Source organism: Lucilia cuprina, chromosome 3 (genome assembly GCF_022045245.1).
Source record: "Lucilia cuprina isolate Lc7/37 chromosome 3, ASM2204524v1, whole genome shotgun sequence".
Taxonomy (NCBI): Eukaryota; Metazoa; Arthropoda; class Insecta; order Diptera; family Calliphoridae; genus Lucilia; species Lucilia cuprina.
Window position 1 is genome coordinate 38468977 of NC_060951.1, and position 17401 is coordinate 38486377.

The following is a 17401-nucleotide window of genomic DNA, read 5'->3' on the forward strand; positions in this document are numbered from 1 at the left end:
CTCGGATCGATTTCGGGATCTGCACCACCAACTCCCGACCAAATGCCCTACTGTAAAATTTGTCGGCAGCAAGAAAAGAAAAATGAACAATAAATTGTTTGTCAGTTATGGATTATAATTAACAAGGGCGATTAATGGAACCTGAAATATGCAATTTATTGCTAATTGTTATGGTTTCAAAGCATTTAATAAAAAAAAATAAACTAGTTTAAGAATGGGTCTGAATAGTTTTTAAGAATCTTAATTTTTGTTTAAGATTTTATTACTTAAAAAAATGTGAATTTTAAAAATATAATATCTAATATAAGTTGTATATCTAAGTTTTTGAAATTTTATTTTGTGATTTGTATATATGTATGTATAACGTATATTTTGTACAAAAATTAAATATTTTTTTAATGAAAATAAACAAAATTTTGTTTAATATTTAAAACAAACATCTTTTATTTGTTTGAAATTTTTTATCAGCCGTTATAAGACTTGTTTATTTCTCTGGCTGAAGGTCGTTAAAATTATATTTCACGATTATTTATATTTCATTTTAGAATATTTTGGAGTCGATAAGAATTAAATCAAATATGTATATTGATTAAAGAAAAAAAAAGTATTGCAATTTAAAAAAATTAACGAAGGTTATATGTATTATATTCGTTGTAACAAAATTTTAGTTGTGGGAATGTAAATTATTCCTGCATAGTTTTTTTGATAATTTTACGTAAACTTCACCTACTATTCTAGTCTAGGTTCAGTTATAGTTCAATTGTAGTCTATTTTTATTCAGTTTATTTATAGATCAGTTCTAAGTCTGTTTCAGCTCTGTTCTATTCAAGTTTTGTTCTATGTCCATTCTAGTTATAGTTCAGTTTTGGTTCATGTTTATTTCTAGATAAGTTCAGTTCTAGTTCAGTTCCAGTTCAGTGCTTGTTCAGTGCTAGTTTAGTTCTAATTCAGTTCTAATTTAGTTCTAGTTCAGTTTTAGTTCAGTTCTAGTTCAGTTCTAGTTCAGATCTATTTCAGTTCTAGTTCAGTTCTAGTTCAGTTCTAGTTCTAGTTCAGTTCTAGTTCAGTTCTAGTTCAGTTCTAGTTCAGTTCTAGCTCAGTTCTAGTTCAGTTCTAGTTCAGTTCTAGTTCAGTTCTAGTTCAGTTCTAGTTCTAGTTCAGTTCTAGTTCAATTCTAGTTCAGTTCCAGTTCAGTTCTAGTTCTGTTTTAGTACTTCTAGTTCAGTTCTAGTTCAGTTCCTGTTCAGTTCTAGTTCAATTCTAGTTCAGTTCTAGTACAGTCTAGTTCAGTTCTAGTTCAGCTCCTGTTCAGTTCTAGTTCAATTCTAGTTCAGTTCTAGTACAGTCCTAGTTCAGTCCAAGTTCAGTTCTACTTCAGTTCTACTTCAGTTCTAGCTCAGTTCTAATTCAGTTCTACTTCAATTCTAGTACAGTTCTAATTTGGTTATAATTCAGTTTTAGTTCAGCCTTATCCAAGTTCATTTCTAGTTCAGTTTTAGTTCAGTTTTATTTCAGTTTTATTTCAGTTCTAGTTCAGTTCTAGTTCAGTTCCAGCTCAGTAATAGTTCAGTTCTAGTTCAGTTTTAGTTCAGTTCTAGTTCAGTTCTAATTCAGTTCTAGTTCAATTTTAGTTCAGTTCCAATTTAGTTCTAGTTCTGTTTTAGTACTGATCTAATTCAGTTCTGTTAAGTTCAATTTTTTGTTCAATTCTAGTTCAGTTCTATTTCAGTTCTAGTTCAGTTCTAGTTCAGTTCTAGTTCAGTTCTAGTTCTGTTCTAGTTCAGTTCTAGATCAGTTCTAGATCAGTTCTACAGTTATGGTTTAGTTCAGTTCTGGTTCACTTTAAGTTCTTGTCTAGTTCTGTAATTAAGTAAATATAATATTTCTAATCTTAATAAGAAATTGATTTATGTTAATAAATCAAATACATTTAAATGATTAAATTTATTCAATGATTGGGCGCTTAGTATCTAATGAAAATACAATTCTGTTTTCAATGTCAGTTCCAAAGTATCTATCAAATATATATGCAATATTCCTAATTATATTTCGTATGTTTGTTATAGAGATAATAAACATAAACAATTCTAAATATAATAGATTAATAACATTAATAGTCTACACTTGTTTCAAAAAAAAAAGAAAAACAAAAGTTTGATGTTTATCTCTTTCGGCATATGTTTTGGCAAAAACAAATAACTTATCGCGAAATTTTCCAAAACTACGTGCCAAAAGAAACGCGCCCCCTTTTTTCGAACCCCTACAAAAAATTAAAGAGGTTCCCTTAAATCCACCATAAAGTTTGTTACGCACTTAAAATTCAGATAAATTATTGACTGAGAAAAAAAGTATATTAAATTAATAAAAATCCCCCAAAATGTATAATCAAGTTGATTTAATAAAATAAAAAAATACGTAAAAATTTACAAAATAACAAAACTGGTTCAGGGTCAATATTTTTTCACAACACAAATAAATTATTTTATTTTGACACAATAAATTTGAAGGCGAAGGACCACTATGCTTTATCGAATGAAGGGTATTGAAAATGTCTATATGTTATGGAAAAAAATTTAATTTTGGAAAATAAAAACAAAATAATAACCTATTTATTTTTAGTTTACAATAGAAAAAGCTGAAAAACATATGTATATCACTGCCCGCCATCTGATGTTATGCGGGACTACTTTTCCCCCTCTCCACTAATTTATGTTGTATTTAAAGTTGCCATTAATTTAATTGATTAAAAACAAAAATACTATTACAGCAACTATTTTAAGGGGCTGGGATAGAGATCACGAGTGTTTAATTATGATGAAATGTAGATGAATAAGTTAATAATCTTATAGATGTATTTATTTGATGCAGTAATTTTATTTAAATTAAAGGTCTTTTCTATTATTTACTAGTGTTAGCAATGATTAATATGTAACTAGTTATAGCAATTAGGTTTTAACTAACATACTTAATTTAATGTTGGTTTCTGCAAAGTTTGCATAGATAGATAGATAGATAGATAGATAGATAGATAGATAGATAGATAGATAGATAGATAGATAGATAGATAGATAGATAGATAGATAGATAGATAGATAGATAGATAGATAGATAGATAGACAGATAGATAGATGGATAGATAGATAGATAGATAGATAGATAGATAGATAGATAGATAGATAGATAGATAGATAGATAGATAGATAGATAAATAGATAAATAGATAAATAGATAGATAGACTACTTGTTAAATAAATTTCTAATAAAAAAGAGTAACAAATCAGAGTTCGTTTTCGCATTAATTTATTGTTGGTGTTCCAACAACAAATGGAATCGTAAGAAAAAGAAGAAGCATTTCTATATTATTTTAATTCTTTACTATTGTGTGTACGTTGTTATTTTAGATGTTATTTTAGTGACGGAGCTTCGAATCGAAATCCAGAATACTAAAGTTACCAAACGGAAAAAATTTCGATTCAAATTGAAATGCAGAATAGGTGATATATCTGCTTTAACTTCAAAATCAAAAATTTCATTAAAAATTTCTTAATAATTTGATTTTTCATATAAGATAAATAACAATACCTCATTTAGAAAAATTTTCCATTCACACGTGGTTTTTGTTTTTAAAATAATTTGATGTTATTTTTAAAGTGCAATTTGACATTAAAATAAAATCTAAATGGGTCTTTTTATGTAAGTTTAAAAAAAATATTATAATTTTATTATAAACACCCTTCATAAATAGTTATTATGTGTTTTATTAATAAAAATTTAGTAGTACCTTTTTAATTAGAAAATTAAATATCGCCAATAAATTCAATTGCTTTGTTTTGGTAAAACGATAAGATTTGATTAAAATTGTCACAACTAAATGCGTTGCACACAGACTTCTAAAAATAATTGTTTCTAAAATGTTTTTTTTTTAAACAGTTTTTTTACAAACTTTGAAAAAGTACTTAAAGTACCATAATGATAAGAGCTGGATGTAATAAAGACTTATATATGTACATATATCTTATATATTCGAGTGTATTTATAGTTAGGATAAAAATCAGTCTAACCTTATTCGTGAGGAATGCATTCCCCGTAGAGAGTTTTGTACTAATTTTAAAACTAAAAGGAAATTCTATATTATTTCTCTATCCTAAAAAAATAGAGTGACATGTTTAAAACATTTTGGAACAGATTTCTGAACTTGAACTCTTAGATTAGAAATATAAAATAATTTATTTGTTTTCTCTTAAAATAAACAATTTACAGCTCATTCATTGTAAACACAAATAAATCAATTAATTAATTCCCACAAACTCAAAGAAATTAAAACAATTTCTTGTAATAAACAAATAAATCTAATCACCAGAAAATCAATTCAAGTAGGTTTACAAAAAACAACAACAAATAAAATCATGAAGTAAACAAATGTTACAATTTACATTGTTGACGTTTTCGTTCTTTTACAACCAACAACAAATCCATCTAGAAGTCAGTAAAAAGTAAATAATTTATTAGGACCAACAATAGCACATGGTTAAAAAAAATTATTTAATTTATTTTTTTTTTTCTGTTGCAGTGTTTACCCAGAAAAACGTTTGTGTAAAAAATTATAATAAAAATTTTACCAGCACGCTTGTCTTTATCATAATATCAAGATAAAATTATTTATTTAATGTGTTTTTTCACAAAAACAAACAAAATGCGAAAACAAAATATATAGGTATACCTTATAATAGATAGTATCATTTAAAAATTTTGTTTAATAGATCTAAAATTTAATTAAGAAAAAAAAATATATAATATCGACACTTAGTTTTTTTGGGGTGATTTACTAGCACAATATTTCTTTGTGGCTGGACCGGCTTGATTATATGATTGATCCAACATTTCTAGCAGAGTACGTTGTCGGGATTTTGTATTTGTTTTTGCTGGTGTGCCGCCATTTGAGGGTGAGCTTTTGTTATCTACTACTTTTTTCGGTGTGGAATTAATACTTGCTTCTGCTTCTGGTGCTGCCATTTTGAGCAATTCTTCAGTTTCACTATCATCCGAAATAGATAGATCAATAGTGGCTGTGGTTTTAGGTGCTACTGTCGCCGCTGTTTCATTTCTTTCATCATTTTCACCTTCTGGCGAGGTGGTAGCAAATATATCCTGACTTTCCTCTAGGCTTCGTTTGGCGTTTGAGGGAGGCGACCGTTTATTCATTGGTCGTGGGGTAATGGACATACTATTCAATGTTGTTGTGTTTTTCATATCGACCTTTCTTTCGGCAGCATTATTCGTTTGGTTCGTCGCGTTTTCGATAATTTGTTTCTTCGGCGGACTGCGCTGGAAGAAAAGTAAAAAGATAGAATATTTTCATTGGTCTCTTTGTTTAAAATGTGATTGAATATTGTAACAGAACTAAATTTATAATTTCGATCCAGTTCTTTTATATTTAAGTTCTAGTTCAGTTCTAGTTCAATTGCAGTTCAGTTCTAGTTTAGTTTTATTTCACTTCTAGTTTAGTTTTTGTTCTATTTCAATTCTAGTTAAATTCTTGTTCAGTTTAGTTTTACTTCAAATCTAGTTTAGTTCTAGTTCAGTTCTGGTTCTGGTTCAGTTCTAGTTCAGTTCTAGTTCAGTTCTAGTTTAGTTCTAGTTCAGTTCTAGTTCAGTTCTAGTTGAGTTCTAGTTCAGTTCTAGTTCAGTTCTAGTTCATTTCTAGTTCAGTTCTAATTCAATTCTAGTTCAGTTCAGTTCTAGTTCAGTTCTAGTTGAGTTCTAGTTCAGTTCTAGTTCAGTTCTAGTTTAGTTCAGTTTTAATTCAAACTTTCAAATCTAGTTTAGTTCTAGTTCAGTTCTGGTTCTGGTTCAGTTCTAGTTCAGTTCTAGTTTAGTTCTAGTTCAGTTCTAGTTCAGTTCTAGTTTAGTTCTAGTTCAGTTCAAGTTCAGTTCTAGTTCAGTTCTAGTTCAGTTCTAGTTCAGTTCTAGTTCAGTTCTAGTTCAGTTCTTGTTCAGTTCTAGTTCAGTTCTTGTTCAGTTCTAGTTGAGTTCTAGTTGAGTTCTAGTTCATTTCTAGTTCAGTTCTAATTCAATTCTAGTTCAGTTCTAGTTCAGTTCTAGTTCAGTTCTAGTTCAGTTCTAGTTCAGTTCTAGTTCAGTTCTAGTTCAGTTCTAGTTCAGTTCTAGTTCCGTTCTAGTTCAGTTCTAGTTCAGTTCTAGTTCAGTTCTAGTTCAGTTCTAGTTCAGTTCTAGTTCAGTTCTAGTTGAGTTCTAGTTCAGTTCTAGTTTAGTTCTAGTTCAGTTCAAGTTCAGTTCTAGTTCAGCTCAGTTAGTTCAGTTCTAGTTCACAAATTTATAAAATAATTTAAAAATAAAATGGATATATTTCTGCTGAGCATACTTTATTTGTATAAATATCACAAATCCGAATTGTTAAAAACATTTCGAAAATGAAAATACTATAACCAGGGGTTAGTAGTTTTAAAATAGGAAATCAAAGGTAAAATGTATTTTTAGTATTAATTTAAGAATACAAAGAAAATTAATAATAGAAAATAATATAAAGCTTGTCAAACAAGAAATACTGATAAAAACAAATTAAGAGCAATTTCTACTTACTATCTACAAAAAATATCAATTGATGCTACAAATAATATTCGAAAAAAATGTTTTAAACATGCTTAATTTGTTTACCTTTATCTTTTCCAATTCGCTATATAAAAATGTATACAATTCCTTGGCGGGCAATTTACGGGTATAGAATTTTTTCAAAACCGACCATAAATCCTTAACCAAAATGTTATTCTCAATAAAGAATGTGTGCATCTTATGAACTTGATCACGTAATTCTTCATTGCCAAATGTAAAATATACTAAAGGACGTGTAGTCACCGTACAGGCCATTAATTGCAATAAAGCCTTAAGTGTGGCCTCACCACCGAAAGCACCACAACCCCAGTTCCCAGAAGCCACACCAGGCGCTAAGGTAGTGAGCGAAGTGGAAAAGCCGACATAAGCTTTATTCAGTTCGCGCAGCATTAACTCTTCGTGATACTGATAGGCTGAATCCTGAAAGTGTAAGGCATCTATGGCCACTATGTGGCACATACGTCTTCGTGAGGAGTCACGAGGTGTATTGTCTTCATGATTGCCAGCCCATTGGAAGGTATTGGCATAGCCGGTATAATTACTATAACGTTCACAGCCTACCATTAGCAGAGCCTCGGTAGGTCTTAAACATTCGGTAAAAAGTTTAGAAACTATTAGTTCTGGACATATAACAAAACGTATTTCCTCTTGGACACAACCTCCACCCAAAACACCACCGCCCAAGTATTTATTGGCAAAGTCCACTTGCAGCAGACCCAAACCTTCATCCTCTATAGTGCCATCGGAGGTTATATGTAAAGGAGTTATACCTAAAGGTATAGAAGATTCAGACCAATTTGGCATTTCATTATGAGGCATATAACGTCTTTCAAATGTAACACATCCAGTGGGCACATTACTGCGATCATCCTCTAAAGGACATACCCGACGAAAATAGTGGCAAATACATTTAATTTTTTCCAAAACTGCTGAACCAGATGATTGAAATAGGCGATTAAAGTTAATATCAGGAAACGTACTGTACTCAGACTTTTTCTTTAAAGTATTACGTCTTGGATAGGTGCACAGGAAGGCATTGGCCAAAAGACAAGATATTTGTTCTTGTGTCAAGGTGACTGCATGGCATTTACCCTGCTTTAGCAAAGGTATTGGTGCCTGCACCAATTCTGGCAGCCTCAAAGCCAAACGTATTATACGTGGCAATAAGTTTTCAAAGAATATTTTTGACTCATCCTCATCATATTCCTCACCGAATAGTTTATGTAGTGCACGAAAATTCCAAACTCCCTCGTATTTAGTGTTATATGACAAAATTGCCGCCTGTAAATCATGTGAATTCTGTATGGGTCTGAGTAGAGCCTTTTCAATCATTTCCCAACGATTTTCAATACTAGAGGAACCATCTTCTTGCACTACCGGATACTGAGACTTCGAAGAACACGGCAATCTAACATGCAAAGCATCCCATTTGTGATGTGATTTCAATGGTTTGGGAGGTTCAGTGTCTGCATTACGTATGGGAAAATGATGTAAGACGGTATGAGACTCTGAGGGTTTTACCGCTGGCAAATGATCCAATTCAAAGGGATTTAGCTGACGATAAATCTCCGACATTGAACAACCGCGCCAATTCACTTCAGGCAATTCATCTTATATTTAAAGAAAAAGTTGTAAAATTAATATAAAATTGTTGTAATTTTTTGGTTGATTACCCTCCGACATTTGTCCATTTCTTGAATCCTCCTCGCCATCGCCCAACATTCTTCCACACTTGACGGTGGCCACTGTTATACGTCTGCAACTTAATGCAGATTGTAAGAGAGTCTGTTGAAATTTTAGCAAAATGTTTGCTGTTTTTATTTAGACGCTTTACTAATGAAATATTTAGATTTCTAATGTTTTTTATTAAAAAATCTCACTGATTTTTCATCAATTTCTATAAAAAATACATTTTTACCGGCTGTTCAACTTAGTGTTGTTTATTTATGGTTTTTCAGTGATTACTCGTTATTCGTGTTTGATCTCAATATGTCAAAAAGAGAAAGCAGCAAAATTTACATCTGGCAATGCTCTTTGGTTATACAGCAGATTGCGTTAAATTTAAATAATTAAATTGTTTTATGTAAAAATTTTAAAATTTAGAATATAATGATCATTAGTAGTAAAATGCATTATAATTAATTGAAATAAATTTGTTTCCATTCTTATTTTCATAGTTATCTAGTGTCTTGTTTATAAAACAAAAACAACATGAAGAATACTTTTGTAATAAGAGAGCAATTGCAAATAAACAATGACAGAGCACATACATACATACCTATGTAAAAAGTATGTGGAAGAATACCGTTAGTTGAAATACAACAAGAAAGAAAAACGAAAGCAAATTCATCATCAGTTTTTATTTTAAAGTGAAGCTTAAAGGAGTAAAAGTGAAAAAAATTGAAATTTAAAATGTTTGTAATTAAATTAGTGTTTTAATAGTGTAATTAATTCATAAAAAGTGTTCAACAAAATTAAAGCCATACCTATATAATTTGTTATAAAAATGTGAAATGGAGCCTTAAACTAAGATGGAGGCAATTCCATTGTTCCTGATGCTGCAGAAATGGGTGAGTGACTTTTATTAAATTGTATTTTTTTTGTTAAACTTTATAAATTGATGTTATAAATGGAACATTTCACTTTGTCCACGAGATGTCCATATTGTAAATGTGTACAACAATGAGTGAACTATGAAACAAAATTGTTTCGATAGAATCTTTTTAGAAACAAATAAGGTATTGTCTACTTTGTTCTGCCGTGGCGTTAGTCATATTTGGACGGGATAGGAATTTTATTCACGGTAGTCACGGTGTTAGTTCGTTTAATTTAATTGGTTTATATGATCATAATCTTAATTCAAGGGATATTGGATTTGTGCTGTTGTTTGTGACGTTCTATGAAGGTTCCTCCCACTCCTAGACATAGTTTCTTAGATTTATAGAATCTATGTTTCTAAGGAAAATAAAATATGGTCGCTTTCGACAAATTTAAATCAATGACAATGAAAGAGTTTCCGCATGCAGTAAGGACATTGTATATCCAGGGATAAAAAGGAATTGTATAGAGAGATTCCCATTTATATGTATGTGTGGTCTTGGTTATTCTATAGGAGATTTCTTGTAATTCTATTTTTAGTATTAGTCTATAGAATTATTTAAGTTCTATCGATTGTTTCATTATTCGAAGTGGTTGTATGACGTTCTCTCGCAAATATTTTTAATTCATTACTCGTTCAGTTTGACCATGATATTTTTTACTACATCTGGGAATAGTTGTTGTTGTAACAGCTTAAACTTTACAACTTTTAATCCGGTGGTTCAGAATTTAAGTCTAAGCCAAGAAATTGGGCTACTTTAATAGGGTAAGTCCATAAATCTATTGAGATAAATGGGTTGGACAGTTGAATATGTGGTGGGTATCATGGGGACCCTGTCCACATGCTGAGCATATAATGGGAACGGCACGGTCTATGCGGGACCAGTAGACGTTGAACCTGTTGTTCCATCCCGATCTCAGTTGTGCCAGGGCAACTCTTGTTTTCCGCGGCAGGTACTTCTCAATTTCTTTAATCAAAGCTGCTGTATACGAATTCTGATCTAAGGGATCCTGCACATATCTTTGTATGCTCTCCTCGTATACACGAAGGACATGCCTCAGGATGGACTGAGATTAGTGCTTCAAATTTGTTAACAAATTATTTATCTGATATACGATGATGACTTGTCTTATAATTGATGACCGCCGTTAGACTATGAATACTACTTAATATCTTATATAATATGTTTCAATTATAAACATTTCCAGAGATTTGATTGATGTAGTGCTCATGGTGCCACTTATATCCAAGGAACATTTACACTAAACATATTTTAAATTTATATGACAATTATGGTACAAAGATGACGATAAGGTTACTGAAGCATAAATTAGAATTGGTTCCATCAGGCTTTTTTCCAATGTTATAGTGGGACTTAGGTACCTTTTCATGCTTAAGTCGTAGGTCATTCTATAATCCAAATTAAGTTTCATCTATCAATAGTTTTTGTAGATACAATTGATTTTCAAGCAAAGGTTTTTTATCGTCCAGTTTATCATCAATTGGTGAGCCCTATCAGTCGGCAATTTTGTGTTAATTAAATTGATTTTCAACGTATAGCATTTCTATAGTCCAATTTATGTTCCATTATAATATTTGTTGGTAAGTTTCGACTAGTAAATATTCTATTTATTCGACTTGTGAATAGAATAGCAAACATACTTAATCATAGACTTATCAAGAGATCACTCCATACACTAGTTAATCTATACAGTAAGTCTAGACCTCTCTGTGCATTTGTCATTACACTAGTCGGTAGTTTTCTAATAAGTTATCGTAGGGATCGGATATGAACGCTATCACAGGTCTATAGATTGTTATAACGAGAAGGAAGATTGTCTGAAAGATCTTTGTAAAATGCACTGATAGCAAGTAAAAATATTTTGGTTTAGTTTTCCTTTAGGTGTAGAAGAGTTATATGGAATAAAACTCAAAAATATTCTAAACTTTTTTTGGCCGGTTAGTTTAGCTCTGGAGGTAGTGAGTAGTGCTATAAAGGACACCCTAAAGTATCACAAAGATCTCAAAATTTGTGCACCTATTTGCCCTTTGTTTCTAAAACCGATTTGGATAAATTTGCCGAATAGTACTAGTTGTGGATTAGCTTTTCAATAACCATTGTAAAAGCTTCCCAAATATTATTCCTTTATTAAATAAAAAATCACAAAATATTATTTTTTTTAAAGTTTCATTTTATTTTGTTTTTCGTGTGGTATTTGTTTTTATAACATTTAATTAAAATGACAATATTTTTACAACAGTAATTATTTAAAAAAAAATAAAAGAAATTACGAAATTTAAATAAAGATTTTACAATAAATTTATGTGTGTTGTATACATACTATATATTGACTTTGAGGAATTACGGTTACATGTTGTGTTATTTTATTTTTTTATAATTTTTTATATTTTTTCAATTTTATTTAAAGGAAACATAAAATAAACAATATGGTGGTTATTTTACTGGAACGGAACAATTGAACTTTAGTTGTTTTGTCTCTGTTTTTAAAAATGTTTCATTTCGTTTTAGATTTTTCATTTATTTTTCTTTAAATTGTTTAAATAATGGCAGGCTTTTTATTTCATAGTTTTGTATTTATGTAGGTTTTTTTTGTTTGTTTTATTTTGTTGTGTTCTCAATTAGACTGTAGGATTTTTTTAAACTTTAACGAAAACTTTCAAAAAAATTATTTTGTTAAATTTAATTTTGAAAAATTTAGGTGTATAATAATATAATTTGTTTTTGTATGTGCTAAATTTATTTTTTTATTTTTGTTTAATGAAATTTTAATAAAATATTTTTTGTTGTTTAGTTTTATCTCAATATTTATAATTTTTTTTGTTTTGGTTTTTCTTAATAAAAAGACACGAAAGTGAAAGAGGTTGTTTTTATGTTTTTTTTTATTTTTTTTTTAATTTTTGCCATAATTTTGTTTACTTATAAATTATACATGTTCTAGTATTCTTAAATATTAAAAACACACCGAGAAATTTTATTAAAAAAATTATTTGTTATTTTTAATTTTTTTGTTTTTATTATTGGCTATCGAATTTTAAAATTTTGAGTTTAATATATTCTAAACTTTTAATTTTGTTTTGTATTAATTTTTCTTAATTTTTAAACACCAAAAGCTTAAATTTAGTTTAATTTTCCTTAAGAGTTTTTAGAGTGGGAGAGAGAGAGAGGGAGAAAAGTTATCTAAATATTTTTAATTTTTTACAAAATTTTATTAATTTATTTCTTTAATATTAATAAATTTTCTCAGCACATTCTTGTTAAACATAAAATATTAAAAGTTTATTTCAATATTTTTAAATTAAAATTTAAACAAAAATTAAAAATAATATTTTAAAAAAGTTTATTTTATAGTGTAGGTTTTTTTTAACAACAAAAAAAAAAAAAAAAAGAAATTTTACTTTATCACATTTGCATTACGTCTTTGTTCTTAGCACCTGATAAACAAATTTCAAAGTATTTCTAAACAATCATTTCTTTACGAATTGTTTATTTAGCTATACTTTAAAAACTGTTTTCAAAATTTTGCTCAACTTTTTTAAAGTTTTACAAAATTTATTTTACTTATCCACGCCTTTTTTTAAAAAAAAACTCTCTTATCTATTTTTTGTTCTACTTACAGTTAAAAAATCGTTTCTTTTTTGCTTTCTTTTCTTAAATAATTTTTTTTCAAACATTTCCTTTCTTCTTTAGAATATTTCTTATTTACATTAATTCTGCCAACTCAAACTTTATCACAAATTTTAAAAAAATGCTTCCTTCAATATTTTATTTTCATTTAATCCTATCTCGTTTTTTTATTATTCTTTAACATTCATTTTCATTTATTTTCTTTAACATTCATTTGCCATAACGTCTCACTCTTATGTTTTTGTTCATTTTTTTATTTATTTTATTATGTGAAAAGTAAAATTTTTTATTTAGGATAAAGTTTATAAGACAATTTTGCTTTTATGTTTCATTTCATTCGTTTTAGAATATTTCGTAATATTTTTGGTAATTCCAATTTCTTTCAACTCTGTTCTGAAAATTTTTATTTACAGACTCCTATTGTTCGTCTCAATCTATTACTAGATATTTTACGGATCAAAATCTCAAATTCATTTTAAATTTTTTCCAAAAAATGAAAAGACAATCTAGCCATGTCTGTCTGTTGAAATCACAATAGTCCTTAAAAACTAAAATGGGCAAAAAGAAATTGCCCTCTTCAGTATATTAATTTAATCTTCTTTACCCTGTCTTTTTTCGTTCGGTTAGCAAATGAAAGATCTCATGAAGACGATTCCAGTGCACCTTGCCGAACAAGATTGGCGTCCTTCGCATTATGTGGGCGACTTTCTATCGAGAGACTACCTTAGTTTCTCTTGGCCTCGTCAGTAGGTGGGGATGATTCTTAATTTCGATCGTATCTCCGTTGGAAGACAGATCCATCTCCCCAAATCTTCTGAACGGCTTTGGTTTTTCCGAAGGAGTCTTTCTACAGCGCCATTAACTCGTTGACATTATATCACAATCAGTCACTTATCTTCTAAGATTCTGGCATGAAAGTCATAATCGTTAATAATCGTTTTATAAGTAATTATAAGTTAATTTTGACCATCAAGTCATTTTCTGAAGGGGAGTCTGTATGGGGGCTAGGGTCAAATGAGGCCCGATCACAATAAAAATTAGTATTGTCAAATATTGTTCTATAAAACTAATTTTTGCTGATTTTCGTTGACATTATAAAACATTTAATGTACTTATGAGCCTAAAGGCCCGATTCGGGGGGTACGGTTGTATGGGGGCTAGGAGAAATAATGGACCGATTTCAACCATTTTCAATAGCGATCGTCCTTGAACCAGAAAAACAGCATGTGCCAAATTTCATCAAATTATCTTGAAAATTGCGACCTGTAGCGTGCGCACAAGGTTTACATGGACACACAGACAGGCAGACAGACAGACGGACAGACAGACGGACAGACGGACATAGCTAAATCGACTCAGAAAGTGATTCTGAGGCGATTGGTATACTTTAAGGTGGGACCAATATTTTTGGGTGTTACAAACTTCAGCACAAACGCATAATACCCTCCCCACTATAGTGGTGTAGGGTATAAAAAAAGGATTGTAAGACAACCCCGACTTTCACAAAAAGAACTATACACCGAATGAAATGAAACATTTTTACATCATTGTCATTTGTTATACTTTTATCCCTTATCGTTGATTGTTATTTTAAATTAAATTATTAAAAAAGGAATGTTGTTTTAGTTTTTTTATAATTAAAGAAAGAAGAAGAAACCCATATGTTTAGTATTATTTTCTTTAGATGTATTTGTTGTTGTTTCTAATGTATGAAGGATTTGTTGTCTTTTTCTTTTTGTTAAATCTCATTTTTAATATTTTTTTGCTTGTTTTTTATTAAAAATCAGTCTCTATTGCATGTTGTTTGTTTGTTTTAGTTAAAATGTTGTTTGTTTTTTTGTTAATTACTATTGTTTGTATAAAAGTTTTATTTTTAATTAAACTTTATTTAGTTTTTAGTTGTTTTTTTTAGTACGCTTGGCTTATTATTTTCTTTTATTAGTTATTCTTTTTCATCTAATATTTTGATTTATTTTTAATTATTTATTAAAAACTATTGCGTATGTGCCTTAGAAAAAATATCACATTCTTACTTCGTTCGATCGAGAGACTTGTTATTTTTTTTTTTAATTTTTTTTTTTAGTTTTTCTTATTTACATGTGTTTTTTTTTTTTTTGATTTCTGCTAAAATATATATATTTATTTTTTTAAAAATATATCAATATTTTGAGGTCAATACGAAAATTATTGCTAAAAATTGTGGTTTGTTTTTTTCCATTTTCTGTTTTTAAACTTAAAATATGTTTCAAACCTTAGTTTCACTTATGTATAGTTTTAGTTATCTAAGTTAATTGTGTTTCTTTTTTAACTTAATTATTATTTAACTTATAGTTGTATGTTTTAGGTTTTTTTTATAAATATTGTAGACATTTATATAAAAATTAATTTTCTTTTTTTAGAATTCAAAATATTTTTTAGTTTAATTTTTATGCTGTTAAAAAGATTTAAGAGTATTTTTTTGTTTTGTTTCCTTTAAGTTTAAGAGAAAAAGATAGAGAGTTAAAAATATTGCTCACAACATCAACAGTAAAATATTTATATATATATTTTTTTTTTATTTTTATATATTTAGTTTTTTATTTTAATATCCAAAAAGACATCTAACACCAAAAAATAGATTTATAAAATTGTATTTAATTTTTTTTTGTTTGATTTTTTTATTTTTATAAATGTATTTTGTAAGTAATTTACATGAGATTGTTTTCTTTTTTATTTTTTTTTATTTGTTAACAAGAATTTTTAATTTTTACATAAAACTTATAATAGTTAATAAAAAAATTAAAATATATAGTAAAAGTCAGTGTTAAAAAAGGTCTATGTATTATACTAAAAAATTAAAATTTACTTTGAAAACCAAATATTAGATACGTCTTTTTTATATTAAGGTGACGACGATATATTTGTAGTCTGTTTTTATATTTGTCCACAAATACTATAGAAGTTTTTATCAGAATTTACTTCAAGCAAAATCCGAAATCGAATTTATCCGTCAGCCAATAATTGTCCTTATTAACTTTCTACATTTAACTAATCCGATAGTTGATAGCAGTAATAACTGGACTCTGTGTGTTAAAATTGTGATAAACGATTGTCAGATCTTACAACGTTGTCAGTAATAAAATGTGCAGGAAATGTCTTAGGTAGGCAGGTCGTTCTCGCGATATCATCACTGGGGACACATTTGGGTTCAGTATTTGATTCCTTTGTGGTATGTGGAAATGTCTTACAATCGCGTGAATTTACAATTTTTCTTTTGCAATGTTGTCAGCAAAAGAATTACTGACAATGCTGCAATATAAAATGTGTAAGTTGACACTGTTGTAGGAAATTTTTTGCCAAAGTTGTAAGATTTTTCTTTTGCAACGTTGTCAGCAAAAGAAGTACTGTAGTAATTCTTTTGGTCTGTAGGTCTACAGACCAAAGTATTTCGGTCTAATCTTATTAACATCCTGCGATTTCTGAAGTCTAAAAATATACAATACTACATCTGGTGGGTGGAGTAGCCCTATTAAAAAACCGAGTCCCATCGACTCTACTTGACGTATAAAATGTATCGTAATTTTCTTATTTCAGATGATGGTTTCCGATATTTCTTTTCACACAAAAGTTTACATGCTCATGAATGCGGTAACCCCCAAAACGTTTAAGATACTATTAAGAACTCGTAATGACAATAGAATCAGAACATTAAAGTATTTCAGAGTCCTTACAATGTTTTTTTAAACAAAATCTCTTAAAAGAAGTCAAAATGTCGAATTTAAGTTTTATTTTTTTTTTAATAATATCTGATCAACAAATATTTTTTAAATATCATACTCAATGAGATTTGGTTGTAAAGGAAATAAATTTAAACTTTTTTTCTATGTATCTTTTTAAATCAAAATACTTCTGCAAAAAGTTAGTTTCACATTTCTCTTTAGCATTTTCCTTTTTTGGAATTGACGTTACATTATGAATATTCTCACATACGGAGTTTATTGTAATTCTTAATGAAATTCCATTTGGCTTTCAGTTGTGAACTGATAGCAAGCAGCTATTATAAGAGCTCTAGCAAAATTGAAAATCTTTATGATGAAAAATTTGCCATAATTACACTTAGGAAGCAGTATGACATAAGTCGTCCACGGAAATAATAATCACGAGCAAAATGACCACATTCGTGATAGAAAAAAATTTATTGTAATTATACTTTTGGAAATTTTGTTGTTATTGTAACAGTTCGACTGTAGTCGTTAGTTCTTTCTTGAGGAAAAAACTTTCGGTTAATACAGCTGACGCTGGGTTGACAATTTTTGGTCAATTATGACCCTTCTCGTTCCGGAGCGAAGATTCTATTGTAGTAAATTATCGCCAAGGATAAAAAATAAATATATGTTTTCAAATAATCTGGCTATACTTTGCTACTACTTTCTCTTATCCAAGTTTAATCCACTTTTATTGACCGCTTTAACCATCAAACAAATTGAGATGTTGAAATTAATTCTTTAGGTTTTTGTTAATGTTCCGAAAATGTGTAGTTGTCAATC

At 28.9% G+C, this 17401-nt stretch overlaps 2 protein-coding genes across 3 annotated transcripts in view; one reads left to right on the forward strand and one right to left on the reverse strand.

Moving 5' to 3' along the window:
- LOC111684411 (mannosyl-oligosaccharide alpha-1,2-mannosidase IA) overlaps window positions 1–17401 on the forward strand; it is a 306748-nt gene that overhangs the window by 192575 nt on the left and 96772 nt on the right. The gene's annotated exons all lie outside the window — the stretch shown is intronic.
- Window positions 4623–8580, reverse strand: LOC111686738 (poly(ADP-ribose) glycohydrolase). Of its 2 annotated transcripts, none has more exons than XM_023449118.2 (3): window positions 8304–8580; window positions 6676–8240; window positions 4623–5325 (listed from the first exon to the last, which is right to left on the reverse strand). In XM_023449118.2, exons 1-3 carry the CDS (start codon window positions 8350–8352, stop codon window positions 4804–4806), a joined length of 2136 nt encoding a protein of 711 aa, XP_023304886.2. In that variant the 5' UTR covers window positions 8353–8580; the 3' UTR covers window positions 4623–4803. The 2 variants fall into 2 exon arrangements, with proteins under 2 accessions (XP_023304886.2, XP_046803174.1); XM_046947218.1 differs by having other exon boundaries at window positions 5137–5320.